Source organism: Diabrotica undecimpunctata, chromosome 6 (genome assembly GCF_040954645.1).
Source record: "Diabrotica undecimpunctata isolate CICGRU chromosome 6, icDiaUnde3, whole genome shotgun sequence".
In the NCBI taxonomy this organism is placed as follows: Eukaryota; Metazoa; Arthropoda; class Insecta; order Coleoptera; family Chrysomelidae; genus Diabrotica; species Diabrotica undecimpunctata.
Genome location: NC_092808.1, coordinates 8,805,994 through 8,822,380, shown reverse-complemented (window position 1 = coordinate 8,822,380; position 16,387 = coordinate 8,805,994). Strand labels below are relative to the sequence as shown.

Here is a 16,387-nt window from a genome sequence, read left to right as displayed (position 1 = left end):
ATTCCTTCCGTGGACACACTGTATAATTGTATTAAATATATACAAATCGAACAAGACATTGACATGGTTATTGAACTGATTTAATAAAAATATATCTTAAAGAAAAATTAACAATACCAAATCCTTTTTTATTCCCACGGAACATTATGCCTTCTTTTTCTAAATAATTCAACTTTCCAGTTTGGTTTCTTAGTGATAGCATTCGGGGAATTTAATTTGAAAAGTACAATCCGTCTTCATTTCCATCATGACGTATAATAAATCTCTTAAGTTGACTTGAAAAGCTAAAAACCAGATATCTGCATTCTACTTAGAAAAGACTAAGTTAAAATGAATGGAAGCGTATAATAAACACATGGGAATTCAGCAGTGTTTGCTTTAAAATTAGTTGAGACGTAAAATTGCAAGAATAGTGCATCAAAATTTGTAAGCGAGGATTAAGATTAGATACAATATGGATATTTTTTAACCGTGAAATATTGTTTTTATTTACAGATAACATATTTTTATAATTTACATAGCTTTCAAAAAATGACTGCAAGAAAATCGAAATGAATATACATAATACTGAAGAACTGCATAATATAGTAATACATGAAGAACACATGCTTCTGTACGGAGTAGAAACGTGGACGTTGAAGGCGGAAACTCTATCAAAACTTCAGGCTTTTGAGCTATGGTCATACAGAAGGATTCTGAAGATATCATGGACAGACAAAGTCACCAATGAATAAGTACTGCGGAGGATAAACACAACTGCGGATTTGGTCACCATCGTGAATAGCCATAAGCTGCAGTACTTGGGACATATAATGAGAAATCAAGGCAGATATGACCTACTTTAATGCATTTTGCAAGGTAAAATTTAAGGAAAAAGGGCCCCAGGACGAAGAAGAATATCCTGGCTTGCTAACCTGAGAGAGATGGTATAAAAAGACCTCAACACAGCTGTTTCATATAGCAGCCAACAAAGTCATCATAGCCAAGATGATCGCCAACGTTCGGAACGGACAGGCACCCTAAGAAGAAGGAGAACCAATACAACTAATAATGGATATATATGTAAAGTCTTAAGTCTATGTAAATAGGCCAGGCAACTTCAAAGAGCTGAAACAACACATTAGAGAAGGGATTTAAAAGATCACTTCTAATTTTCAAAATGTCAATGATGGAGTCGGTCATTCGGTCATTGAATTGGCCACTATCAGATAGTTAATGGTGGTCATTTCGACGAGTTTTTGTTTAGTAGTCCCAAAAAATAACGAAACAGGGCGACATAATGATGTAACGAAGGATCAAAAATACTGTTGGCGTTTGCGGATGACGTGGACACGATTGCACAATCTACCAGAGATGCAAGAGAAGTTTTCACCCTATTCGAAAACGAAGCCAAGGAAGTTGGTCTGAAGGTCAACGAGGACAAGACCAAGTACATGGTGGTTACGAAGAACCCAAGACCAAGGGTTAGACAAAACGTAACAATCAATGAATACAACTTTGAAGTCGTCAAAGAATTCAAGTACCTGGGAGCGATCATAACATCTGAAAATAAATATGAAAAGGACGAGGCAGCCAGGATCATTGCAGGAAACAAGGCATATTACTCATTAATGACCGTACTTAAATCAAAAATACTCTCAATACCAGTAAAAATAAGAGGGTACAAGACAATAATTCATCCTACAATAATGTATGGAAGCGAGACATGGAGTCTGAACCAGCGGGAAACGACAAAATTACTGGTACTGGAAAGAAATATACTGCGGACTATCTATTGGCCTTGCAGAGAAGAGACAACAGGAGAATGGAGAAGAAGACACAATGATGAACTCCAATGATAGTATATAGAGATGAAAACATAGTACGCTACATTAAAGCAAACCGAATAATATGGGCGGGCCACGTACTAAGATCGAGAGACGAAAGACTCCTGAACGCCACATTCTGGGAAAAGCCCGATGGCAGAAAGTCAGTTGGTCACCCAACAAAGATATGGAAGGACGCAGTAGCCAGTGATCTACGCAAAATGGGAATACAGCAATGGGAAATAGCTGCTCAGGGCCGAAAACAATGAAGGCAAATAGTAAACGCGACCAAGATTCACATACAGTTGTAGAACAAAATGATGATGATGATGATGAATCTTGACGCAAATGTTTCTGAAGTGTTCCTGAAAGTTCTAATAGATATTCGTCCAATCTTCCTGTTATATCAGTGTCGTCTGCGAAGGTTCTCAGATCAGTTAAGTTGGTTGTTAGGATATCAGCTGTGTACATTAGATACAAGTTTGGATAGAAAGACCAAATCCATGATTCTAACAGTAAATCCACCAAGATGTAAATTAAAGCTGAAGGGACAGATAATAGAACAAGTGATATAAATGAAGTTAAATGTGTCGATAGCAATTAAAGTAAATTGTATACTCACGCTTAATTAAGCCATTAGTCGGTGCGTTTTGGTTTGGTTTGAGTCTTCTTACAAACTCTCTCTGATGACGTGTTAGGGAGTGGTAAGGGACTCAGATTAAATCGAAACGCAACCATTTTCGTACAAGTGATATAGGTTATATATCTGGATATCACACTGTCTAGTTACGGAAACCTTGAAATATGACTGGGAGAAACTAGTTTTACGTTCTAAATTTGAATAAATCATCAAAAAACAGTAAAAATACGAAAGAAAATAGAAAACAAGGATGTTATGGTAAAAATAGTTAATCTACTGTTAAAACAGTAAAGTTGGCAACAGTGTCTTAAAGGCTTTTCTCTAAAGAGTGCAAATAGTGTTTTCCAAGTGTTGGCCATTTTGAACATTTTATTGAAAAAAGTGTCTTTCTTATACCATCTTGTACGACTTGCTGATAGAAATGAAAATTTTTTTTAAGCTATATAAACGATTTATTAAATTTTTACTGACTGGACGGTTTCATAAAATGTCAATTATCACCGTTAATTTAAATAAAGATGTAAAATTTCTCAATTTGAATAACTTTTGATATAAATTCATGTTTTTCTTTTGTATGACAGCCCGAAAGGGATTTCCAACGAAATAAAACCCCTTTTGTTTTACAAACCCTTCTAAAAGCGTATTTTATCATCGGTCCTGCTTGTAAGCAAATAAAAGCTTCAAACTCAAACAGTACGTAATAATAATAAATCTTTTGTTGGTTTCAGATTCTACTGAATTTGGCACGGAGCATTTTCGAGGAGCAGAGTAATCTGGAATGTCTAGTGACGAAAATAATGAGGGAAGCCCAAGATTTACTCAAGTGTGAACGGTGCGCTGTGTATTTGCTTGATTTGGATTGCTGCGAGGCGGTAAGTTTTATCAATTCTTGCTTGACTTGTATAGGTGAAGTAATGATAAACAATGTTTTTTGTAAATAAAATACTAAAACTACCAGTTTTTAATGGTACAAAATACTTCAAAATATTTCAAAATAATTTATTTCTTCAAATATATAATTTATAGTCGGTTCGCTATTCCCAGTCCGAACTGTCTAGTGAATTTAGTAATTATTGTTTTTGCGAAGTTATTTACTTTTTGACAGACTAGAAGTGACTGGAAATTACTATACAACCAAGCACACGTACTTATAACCAATATTAATAGTAAACAAACTAAATAGTATATAAAATAGAACTTTACGAATTACCGACAATCAATATTTATTTATTTGCACCATATAATAAATAGTTACGATAAAGTATAACAGCTAAACAAATCCTAAGAAAACAGAGATTGTCCTCTTTACCAGGAAAATAAGAATCACGGGCTTAATACCCCCAAGGATTCTAAACTACAGTCCAAATTTTTCTGACGAGGTGAAGTACCTTGGTATTACTCTTGACAGGAAGTTAACATGGAACTCACACTTAGATGGTAGAGCTAAAAGAGCATATATTGCATATGAGCTGGAGCAGTGTCGACGAACGGTCGGACGCACCTGGGGCCTCACGCCCAGGGTGATCGCCTGGGTCTACACCGCTGTCATTAGGCCAATGCTAACTTACGGAGCTATTGCTTGGGTACCAAAAGTGCTACAGGCAACTGCGATTAACAAACTAAACCATATTCAGCGGATGGCTTGCATAAATATAACACTGCGCTCAGCTGGTGCAAACCTTGATGTAGGAATGGAACAATTGAGAACTCGTTTCTGGCGGGGACAGCTGGATGCGTTACCACTGCTACAGGCAGGCTGCGATTCAATTGAACCAAATTTGTCTTTAACAAACCCTACAAAATTGAAACAAGCCAGTATATGGAGACAAACGTGGCAAATGCCTATTGCATATACACCGATGGCTCCAAAATGAAAGAAGGCTCAGGATGCGGGATATTCTCCAGATCACTGAACCTAAGAATAAAGTGGGCTATGGGGAAAAATGCCAGCGTAGTTCAGACAGAACTGACTGGTATCTCCATAGCCGCAAAAGAGATAACCCAAAAAGGTATAGCAGGGAAAACTATAATGATCTGCACAGATAGCAGACAAGCGCTACTAACCTTGAATAGACCACGTGTCACATCAAGTTTAGTAATGGAGTGTCACGAGTCACTAACTCAAGCTTCGGATGGTAATACCATCATCCTGAGGTGGGTTAAAGGATACAATAGGAATAAAGGCAACCGCATTGCTGACCAATTCTCTAGGAAGCCTGCAGGCCTATGACTCTTAGGACCTGGGGATCTTTTTGGTTGGTCAACTACAACAATCGCGGAAATTGTTAAATGTCACTCCCATACGCAAACCGTAAAAATATGGGAAGAAGGGAAAGGAAACTTGCCAGGGTAATACTAAGTAACCTTGAAGAGTCAACATCAAAGAAATAGTTGGGAATGACCAGGAAAAATCTACGTTTGGCAATTGGTTTTTTAACTGGTCATTGTCAACTAAGCAAACACCTCCACACACTGGGGCTAGTAGACACACCTCTATATAGGAAGTGTAAACGAGAAGACGAAACTGTAGAGCATGTCCTATGTGAATGCCCAGAGTTATCGTTAATACGAGAGTACAGTCTGTCCCAAACCCTTCTTTCAGTGCGTCACTAATTTTGACGTCATATAGGATTTTAAGAATGTCGAGAATTATTGCATGACATTTTAGTTAAATTTGACAGTTGCAGGATCGTAATCTGTCTTTTTCTAATTGAAAATAATTTAATAATTTTAATATTAGTCTTTGTTCTTTCTCGATATATCTCAGCATATTTAAAATATTCTTATTATACAATAAATAAATACAAAATTAAATTTTCACTGTAAAATGTCTGAAAATACTAACCTGGAATGACAATTATCATTTTATCAGTTGACATTGTGAAAGTACTGTCACGATCGAGACAATCTGCATCAAATTATATTTATGCGCATCATTGATTGGATATCTATTTAGTGTATTCTAAACTCCAACCAATTATACATCCGTAAGTAGAATTAGCTTACGATAAATAATTTTCTAGGTTTTATGTATAATAATCACAGACTCACGTTTTTTTCTGTCACTTCTAGCTTAATGTGTTAGAGAGAATTCGATCAACTATGACGCACTGAAAGAAGGGTTTGGGACGAACTATACGCGTTCGGCGAGTCCTGGCCCACACCTGCCCACATAAGAGAGATGTCTCCTGGTGACTTGTCCACCTTCCTAGAAATGGCAGGATGGACAATGAGCTAAGGGTGACAGCTCCCTGGGAGGATGCACAATGGGTCAATTGTGGCCTAAGTGCTGTGAAACTTAACTCGCCCTCCCTACTCTACAGATACAGATACAGAACAGCTAAACAATACCTTTTAAAAGATATACTAAAAAATATACTACCCAAAATTTTATGGGTTTAGTATACACTTCCACTATTTATAATAATTCTTCTTTTTTCAATGAAAGAAGTCTGTAATAAAAGTTTATTTAAGCTGTTAATACTGAGAGCTAGGAACTTTTGTGTTGTAGGTTTCCAGCTATGATTCTGTCAAAATATGCTTAACTTGAGCGAATGGACCTTACCTACCTCAATCGCCTGTTTGGCAGACAAATTAGTTTAATAATTAATATATTTGTTTATCCCAGATACCTTTTTTTGTAAAACATTAGTCAGAAAATAATGAGGGATCGGGAATTCTATGCACACCGAATGAGAGTTCAATAGTTAAACTATCAATAAGTAAAAAGGGAAAAAAATTTTAGAACGCAAAACCTTTTTGCAAAATTACGGTTATTTTTTTGATTTATAAACGTTTAGAAAACCTTTTAAACTATTGCTCGTAGATAAAACCTTTTTTCATATTTGAAAAGTTGATCATTTTTATACAAATTTATAAAAAAATAGAAAGTTATTCTGACACGATTGGATGAAAAGTAGGATTTTTTTAAAATCCTAGCTAATTTGTTTCTTCTTTAAGTGCCGTCTCCCGATTGGAGGTTGGATATCATCATCACTATCTTTACTCTATCAGAAAAAGTTATACAAAAAGTAAACATCTAGAATTAAAAAAACGAAAGAGTTTGACAAGAAGAAATGAAGAAAAATCTCTAGCGAAGTTTTATGTCATGTAGAGCTGATTTATACAGGGTGGTCCTTAAGTAATTGTACAAAAAGAAACAGCCGATTCTACACTTTAAAATATTACGATTTAACCCAAATTGTTTTACTAAAATGTTGATATTAAGAAAGATACAGGGTGTTAAAGTGCAAAATTAAAATTTTATTTTTCGCTATAACTTTCATGTTTGTAAACATTTATGTATAAAAATTTACAATTGGGTACTTTTAAATATGAGAAATTATAATTTGATGCACACTTTGATATAACTGATAGAGGGCGCCACTTATGCTACATATGTGGTATAAATTTGCACTTAACTTTTTTGCTCTTTAAGTTACCTATATTTGGGATAAAAAATATTAAAGATAAATTATTTAAACAAAAAAAGGTATACTTGTTAATAACTTTAAAACTCAACAGTTTTCGAGATAATCGCATTTTAAAAATCAGCTGCATAATTCTGATCTAAGGTAATTACTCCAGGCAACGTAGAAAAAATAGACAAAAACATTAATACTTCTGAATTTTGGTATAAAATACCTTTAACTTAAGTTAATAGTTACCGAAATATTAAATAAAATAAATATATAAGCAGGATAATTAATAATACGATTTGACTAAATAACAGAATAATAGGATTTTACATCAAACATTTTACGTTTTATGTTAAAATAAAGTCATAATCAAAACATTTTGTTTACAAACCAAATGAATAAATAGTTAAACTAAATAACATAACTTTCTGTCAAAGTAAGTGTTCGATATGTCCTCCATTTTCTTTAATTCATTTGTCAATATATTCTATAAAAGATCGTCTCATATTAAATAGCATCATTGGTTCTAAAGAAACTGCTACAGTATTTATTTCTTCCCATAGTTGGGTGCGAATGTATATGGGATTCTTATAGAAACGTTGTTTTAATGCGTTCCATACAAAAAAAAATAAAGCGGATTAAATTCGGGGCTACGTGGTGGCTATAATGTATAATGGATGAATATATTATTTTGGATACATATCCAAATCTTATGGTATATTATGGAACTACATCTTATTTGTCGCAGAAGTTAAATAATGTATTAAACTGTGATTTATCTCGTTCATTGGTTACTTATATACACACGGAATAACCTATTGATGGCATTACTTATTTATATAATTACGTTACAGCTTACGAGTAACTATAATTACATCTCGAACAAATGGACTATTAGGATTTACTAGCGAACTAATATTATGCTGAACTAAATTGCCTGTGTGTTTACTATATTTATAACAATATCGGTTATTAGGACAACGATGATGTATTTGTAAAAATGCTGAGTCTTTCAGGTTAGATTTGTAGCAAAAGTATTATGAAATAGGACACATATGTGTTATTCAGTACCTGTGCTTTAGTTTCTATTTGTCCTAATAAAAATGGGTAAACAATTTACGTAATAAACAATAAGTATTCTTTTCGGATTTTTTATAAATTAAATAATTATATCAATATCTCACCACATTGCCAAGGAATATGACTACCATGACCAATCCAACGTTCAGAAAAGTTGTATTTTAGTATGTTCTAACTGCCTTCTCTCGAGAATGTGGTAGTGTACCATCTTGTATAAACCACATATTTTGGGTGCTTAGCATTTTACAATAGAGAAAAAGTAATACAACGCCATTATAGAAATTTAAGAAGCGATAGCAAAGGGAAATTGTAAACATGATGACGGCCAACGTCTGAATACGGACACGGCACCTAAAGAAGAAGATGAAATATCTTTTCTCCGATAAGACATTTAGCACCCATAACAAAGCATTTTGTGATGTTACATGATCATCTTTGAGTTGTTTTAATAAGAATAAACTATGAATTATGCTTATCTACAGGTATTCAGTGCTTTACCGCACAAATATCAAACTAAGAATTATTGTGCAGCTGACTTATAAAATGCATTTATCTCGAAAACGGTTGAATTCTCGGGTTACTAACAAGTATACCTTTTCTTTGTAAAAATAATATATCTTTAATATTTTTTAACACAAATAGAGCTAACTTAAAGAGCTAAAAAGTTAAGCGCAAATTTATGCCACATATGTGGCATATGTGGCGCCCTCTATTAGTTACATTAAAGTAAGTATAAAATTATAATTTATCCTAGTCAACAGCATCCAACTGTAAATTTTTGTCCAAAAATATTTACAAACGTAAAAGTTATAGCGAAAAATAACATTTTAAATTTCCACTTTAACACCCTGTATCTTTCTTAATATCAACACTTTATTAAAGCAAGTTGTCTTAAATCGTAATATTTTAAAGTACAGAACCTACGGTTTCTGTTTGTACAATTACTTAAGGACCACCCTGTATATCATATTTTTACCTTCTAACCGTTAAATTACAATTTTTCCATTAATTATGACTCGACCTGTATAAATAAAATTTGTTTCTTGGAAGGATTTATGCCCAAGGACAGAAAAGATGAGCTACTTGTATCTAATTAAACTTTATTACCTTTCTTTCTGTTGCCTTTTTGCCTGCGTAATTAATAAAGAAATTAATTACAATATTCGCTTAATTTTTTGAGCGGAAGCGCAATATTAATGAACTCTCTGAAAATAAAACTAAGCTCTATATTTACTTCTGATTTATGAAATTTATACGGCGTCATGTTTAATGAAAACATTAACTGATTGTATTGTATTAGGTCTAAATTGATTTTAATTATTTGATTAACATATTTGGAGTAGAGGGGATTATTTTAACAGTTTAAATTAAATCCTGCTAATAGAATTTAGGATTATACAGGATGCGGCTTACTCGTTATTCAGAAATTTTACACTTCTTTAAAATCAGTTTAATTGAAAACAGTAAACAATAGCACGTACTTGTTAACAACTCAAACTGAACGATAGAACTATTTAAAAATTATACAAGCGTATCTGAAATTAATCAAAATCAGAACATGGCAGTGGTGGAGTTTCAATTTTTATCGAGAATTCCTATGAATATTGCAGTATTCCTCTAATAACAAATATAAAAGTTGTAGCTGTGTACTTATATAGTGTAATATATATATATATATATATATATATATATATATATATATATATATATATATATATATATATATATATATATATATATATATATATATATATATATATATATATATATATATCTATAAAGTTCTTGAACTCCTAAGTGGAGCATAGAGCTTCAGTGAAAACGCGCCATCGGGTTCTATTTTGCGCTAAGGCCTTCACCTCATTCCAAGACTTTCCTTGGCCTCTTATCTCGTCCATGATGGATCTTCTCCAAGTTTGTACTGGGCGACCTCTTTTTCTTTTCCCTTAGGGATTCCACTCTAGGGCAGTCTTTGTGATACTGAAACTATTTTTTCGGAGTGTGTGACCGATCCAACCCCACTTTCTGGACTTAATTTCATTTTGTACCCTCTTTTGTTCGGTCAGGTGTAGCAGATCTTCGTTTCTGATGGTGTTAGGCCAGAATATACGAACAATTCTTCGTAGACATTTGTTAACAAAGACCTGCAGTTTGTCTGTGAGGGTGTTTGTCACTTTCCAGGTTTCACATCCGTAGAGTAGAAGAGACATGACATTTGATCGGAATATTCGGATCTTTGTCCTTGTAGTATACTCGCCAGATCTCCAAACAGGGTTGAGCGTGCTGAAAGCTTGTTGGGCTTTTCGTATCCTCATACGAATATCGTCTTCTGTACCTCCGTTTTCTGTTATGACACTTCCAAGATACGTAAAGTTTTCCACATTTTCAATCTGCATATTGTCGATAGTAAATATCGTGTTGTTCCTTGCATTTATTCTCATGGACTTGGTTTTACTAATATTGATTTTCAAACCTATTTTATTGGCTTCAGTGGAAAGTGTTTCCAATTGGTAAGCCAGATTTTGGAACCTTTGACTTAATAGGCAGATATCTAGATCGCTTAGGCGTGTGGTTAACGTCCACTGTATCCCTCTTGTGTCGGAGTCTAGTTTGGAGAGAACATAGTCTATAGCTATGTTAAAAAGAAACGGAGAAAGCACGCATCCCTGTCTAACTCCAGTAAGTACGTCGAATTCGTCACTGTTGATCCCATTGTGTGTCACGCTGCATTTCGCATCAGTATATAGTGACTTTATAATAGAAATTATTTTTTGCGGGATGTTTCTTAGCTCTAAAATTTTTCATACAGCAGCGTGAGACAAGCTATCAAAGGCACGTTCAAAATCAACAAAAACCATGTTTAGGGGTGTGTTCCATTCAACCGATTGTTCCATTATTACCCTCACAGTATTAATGTGGTCTATGCAGGAGGATTATGGTCTAAAGCCTGCTTGATTAGCTCGAAACTCAACCTTGTTTGTTATTCTTTTCAGTATGATGGTCGTGAAAATTTTATTTATGACAGTAAGCAAGGTTATTCCTCTCCAATTTTTGCACAGTGTGAGGTTGCCTTTTTTTGGAAGCTTGATAATGTTACCTTTTTTCCAGCCCGCTGGAATGTGGTTTGTTTCCCACACCTCTCGGATTATGAGGAGCAAAAGTTCAGCAGTTAGATGCAGATCAGCTTTAAGTATTTCAGCAGCAATGTTATCGATTCCCGGTGACTTGTTGTTTCTCAGAGATGTGATAGCTGCTATTATCTCCGTTTTGGAAGGGGCCTCGCAAGAAATATGCAAGTCTATATTCTATATATAAATATGTATAAGGTGTACTTAGTAGGTCCAATAAAAGTTAACATCTGCAACCTTTACATCGCTCCTAATTCTGATCCAAGTATAGCAGACATTTCTAATCTTTTATGTCAAATTCCTACACCTCGAATTATACTGGGAGATTTTAATGCACATAATTCATTATGGGGCTTAAAAAAATGACAAAAATGGAAACAAAAATAGAAACCATCCTAAATAATCTCAATTTAAATCTACTTAATGACGGTAGGAATACTCAATATAATGCAGCAACAGAAGAGTTTTTTTCAGCAATTGATTTGTCAATTTGTGAACCAAAATTGCAACCTAATTTATCGTGGGACGCTTTACCTGATCTATATGGAAGTGATGACTTTCCCATCTTAGTTAACAATCTGTTGTACCATAAGCACAATACACAGATCACCAACTGGTCCTTAAATAAAGCCAACTGGACACTGTTCTTAACATTGATTTCTGCATCAGCTATGGATCTTAGAGAAATGTTAGACTCAGAACAAGATATGAACGAGAAAACATCCTTTTTCAATGAAGTCATCATTGATGCAGTGAATAAATCCATTGGATAAACAGCTGTTCATCCAAAACATTCACCTGTTCCGTGGTGGAACGATGCGTGCAAACAGGCAATAAGAGAATCTATATCGGCTTTTAATAGATATAAACGATATAAAACTACTGAAAATCATTTTAAGTTTAAAAGAATAAGAGCTAAATGTAAATTTATTATTAGAAATAGCAACCAAGAGTCATGGCAAAAGTTTATTTCAGAAATCGATAGATCTACTGCAATTGGTCAAATATGGAACATGATTAGAAGTATATCTGAAACAAATTCACATCACTCCATAAATTAGTTAATAAAATACAATCAGACATTTACGTCCGAATGCAATATATCTGAAATAATGGCAAATCAATATTGTACCGCTTTTAGTAATGAAAGCTATTCAATAGAATTCTTAAAGAAGAAACGATTTGAAGAAAATAAAGGAAGACCATTAATCCATGACACTTCACCAATAAACAATTCTATAAGCTTTACTTAACTTATTAAAACTCTTAACTTCGTTAGAAATACTAGTCCAAGACCAGATAACAGACCTGTGCTTTTTCTACAGAACCTTCCACTAGTAGGTCAAGAACTATTATTGCAACTTTTCAATTTTATATGGATCAATAAGATATTCCCACAAATATAGCACTTGTCAATCATAGTTCCAATATACAAACCAGGTAAACCTAAATTTAAAGCAGAATCCTATAGAAACATCTTATTATACCCGAACAAAGTGGATTTAGAAAAAATAGATCAACATTAGATAACTTAATATCATTGAAATCAGAAATTCACGAAGCATTCATATGCAATCTAGAATGTTTAGCCATATTCTTTGATGTAAAAAAGGCTTTTGATACAGTATGGCGGTATGATATTTGAACTACACTCCACAGTTGGAAAGTTCACAATAACATGTTTGCTTTTATTTTAAACTTTCTACAGCAACGATATTTCCAAGTTCGAATCAATAACCATTTATCTGAATCTAAAGTACAGAAAAATAGAATTCCACAGGGCTCGAATCTAAGCATAGCACTATTTTTAATTGATATTAACAATGTTGTGTCGTACTGCAATGGAACAATTTCAGCTTCAAACTTTTTTGTATGCTGATGATCTGGTAATTCTAGCAAGAAATAAAAACATATTATCTGCTCATAATCGTATTGCTGCAGCTCTTAAGTTGATACAATCGTGGTCTAACAATATTGGGCTCCAATTTTCCACCACAAAAATAAAAGCTATACATTTTTCATGAAAATGAAATCCACAAAAGCTCGCAAATCTATTTTTATACAATTCTTCTATAGAATATACAAAAGAAATAAAATTACTAGGGATGCAACTGGACTCAAATGTAAGCTGGATAAGTCGTATACACTCGCTAAGACTATCGTGCCAAGCTAGACTAAACATTATGAAATCTGTATCACATAAAAAGTGGGGAGGAGATTTTCCATCTCTAATAAATTTATATGGAGCTTTAATTAAATCAAGGCTGGACTATGGATGTGTTGTGTAAAATTCCGCAAACCAAGCCTTGCTCAAAACTTTGGGTACTTCTCAGAGGTCAGCCTTTAAAATTGATCTTGGAGCATATTTCACCAGTCCTATAGACAGTCTACTCTGTGAAACTGGAAAGCCATATTTAAACCTAAGAAGAAAATACTTCCGTATGTCTCGAATATAAATTCTAACCCAAAAAATCCAGCTCTCCATCATGCTGTTACTAGCAGGTTCCAGGAGGTGTATCAAAAAAGAAACAGGGGTCCTGTACCTTTCTATGAACGAGCTAATAGATATTTATTAGATTTTAATATTAAATTGCCTCTCATTTATCCTACCTGCGAAATAAATTTGTTTTCCTTGGGTTGTTCCCTCTCCGCTTTGTAACCTTAAACTTACAGCATATAACAAAAATAACGTTATACCCAAATTTTGACGTGACAACGTCTTAAATTAGGTTGTGGCTCGGAGTCACTCATGAAAAAGTGTAACGCTCGCTCACGTCTGTTACGATGAGTCACCGAACGAGAGAGAGGCCCGCCGGACCGGCGAATGCCTTGCGTCTCTCTCCCACTCAAACATGATCGGTCCGCTGGTGCGATGCTATTTCTCCTATCATCGTCCTATCCTCAACAAAATCACTCAAATAGAAATTAGTTAAGTTTAAGTTTACATGTACAATGTTTTACATGTACAATGAATTTTCATTCATTTCCGTGTTCCTATTGTGCAATTTAATAATATTCATATCAATAAATATTCTACCGAGAAAAAGACGTTGTCACGTAAAATCTTCGCCCGTAAAACCGACTTTACAGGCAACCGATTTTTTTTAAACTCACTTTCTCCATGTTCTCACACAGTACAAAAATTACCATCAATTTCTCAGATTTATCTCTCTCACCCAACATTACAGCAGATTAAGTTAATTTTATACCGTATATACCAAAACAATTTGACAGTGGAGTTCCTCTGGGTACCTCCACACGTTGCAATAAATGGTAACGAAAAGGCAGATAGTCTAGCTAGGTCCACAGTAACCAGTACAGCCGCGCATCAGTGGAAAATCTAACGGTGCATTTAGATTTAAAAGCTTGCTTAAAAGCAAAATTGCACGATGTTTGGCAAAACCAATGGAATAGAAACACGACTAAATTGATAGAAATAAAATCTTCCGTCCTTTCATGGAACTTCTGGCCTTCAAAGCGACAACATCAAGTCCTAATAACACGTCTTAGATTAGGACACACTTCTACAACACGTGAATGCTTGTTGAAGAGAGAAGAGGAACTAGTGTGTTTTGTTTGTGAATGTAAAGTGACAGTGAAGCACATTTTGAATGACTGTCCAATATACTCAGTTAAAAGACTATATCACCATATTCCAAAAATATTAAAAGAACTTCTAGGAGAAGCTAAATACGTAGCTGACTTGATAGAATTCTTAAAATCTATAAACTTTTTTAATAAAATTTAACACAATACATCAATAATTAAAATATATATTGTATACCTTATTATGTAATTGATATTTTGTGTATGGCTTCAGTCAAAAAGGCGCTGTAACAGACCACACACGATCGCTCAGCGATGAACGCTACAGACGCTCCAGTAAAAACGTACCTTTATAGATGTACCGCTGGGGCTAGCCAGAGTAGTTTTAATGTAAAATAAATCAAGTGGTACTTACGTGTACCGGTGGGACTTAAAGGTCAACAAATTATGATTTCGGCTGTGATTGAAAGGGTTAAGAAGATAGGCTATCTTCACATTTAATACTGTTACTCTTTGGAAATTCCATATTTTAACTGTATTCAAAACCTTTTCCTTTTTCATTGTTTTCAAAACATCGTTGTTTGTGATCTTATCTACTCAGTTTATGCTAATGTATAACTCAGATTATGTCAAAACCACTACATTTAATAATAATGCTTACTATTAAATGTAGTGGTTTTGACATAACCTTAATGTAAATAGTAATTTACCAACAATTTCAGAAATTTATTAAACACGTGTTAACTAGATTAAATTCTCTACGCCTTTGTAAACGAACTATGATTTGCGCATTCAAATCAAAGCTAAATTTAATTGGTCTTTGTTTCTTTGGTGTCCATTTAATTAATAGAACGGCGAAAATGACCTGCAAATGTTTAACTGTTGAATGTAATTAAGCAAAGCCGGTTCGTATTAAGCTATATAGTGGATTAAAAAGCGTATGACAATGCATCGGTGAGTAAACTGTGAGAAGCAATAGAAAGACGAAACATAAGGAATACAAAATAATAACAATTAAAATACTTCAATTAAGCAAAATTTTCAGTATTCAAAATTTAAGCGATTTGAAAAAAATGTACCAAGGGTATTAAATAGATGTTTATGCCCAGAGGGCGACGATGTTACAAACCGGAGGGCCTCTGGCCCGAGCCTAGCGAGTAGAGGCGTTAACAATTTAGAAAAATATACGTCACAACATGAACTACACATAAAATCAACCTGCAAGTGTGAAAGAGGTGAGGAAGGTAGTAGAAATAAGATGAAGCCAATGAAAAGAGAAGAAAATTTTACAAAACTGAACGTGGGGTGGCAATACGAAAATTATTTTTCGTATCGAATAAAATATCGTTATCAAAATAAAATCGTATTTTATTTTGATAACAAAAAAACACTTTTTGAATGTGGTAATCATTGGAATTTTATTTAGAATAGCTCAGTCTAAGCTAGACTATATCATTTCTAACAAAAAATTGACCCATTTAATTTGTATTGAATTTTCGTCCAAGGTTGACTTGAATGTCCACCACAGGACTCCACTCTCCAAGGTAGACTTTCCGTTTTCCATGCTTTTTATATGTGTGTCCAGGATCCTATATGTTAGATCGTGTTAGATATCTGTTAGCTGATGTTTAAGCATTGAAACTACGTTTTAAGTATATTAATATAGCGTGGTTGTCGTTTTGGCGATGTCTTTGCGTTTGTTTTTTGTGATAACATATTCATTTACTGCTTCATACGTAGTAATTGAACCAATAACAATAAAGATACGAT

General features: G+C 33.9%; 1 protein-coding gene across 1 annotated transcript in view; it reads left to right on the top strand.

The window, feature by feature from the left end:
* The window catches only part of LOC140443091 (cGMP-specific 3',5'-cyclic phosphodiesterase-like), a 238,096-nt gene that overhangs the window by 130,608 nt on the left and 91,101 nt on the right, over positions 1-16,387 (top strand). Inside the window, exon 5 of the mRNA XM_072534157.1 lies at positions 3,174-3,317. Within this exon, the coding sequence (XP_072390258.1) occupies positions 3,174-3,317 (144 nt within the window). The remainder of the gene's footprint in view (positions 1-3,173; positions 3,318-16,387) is intronic.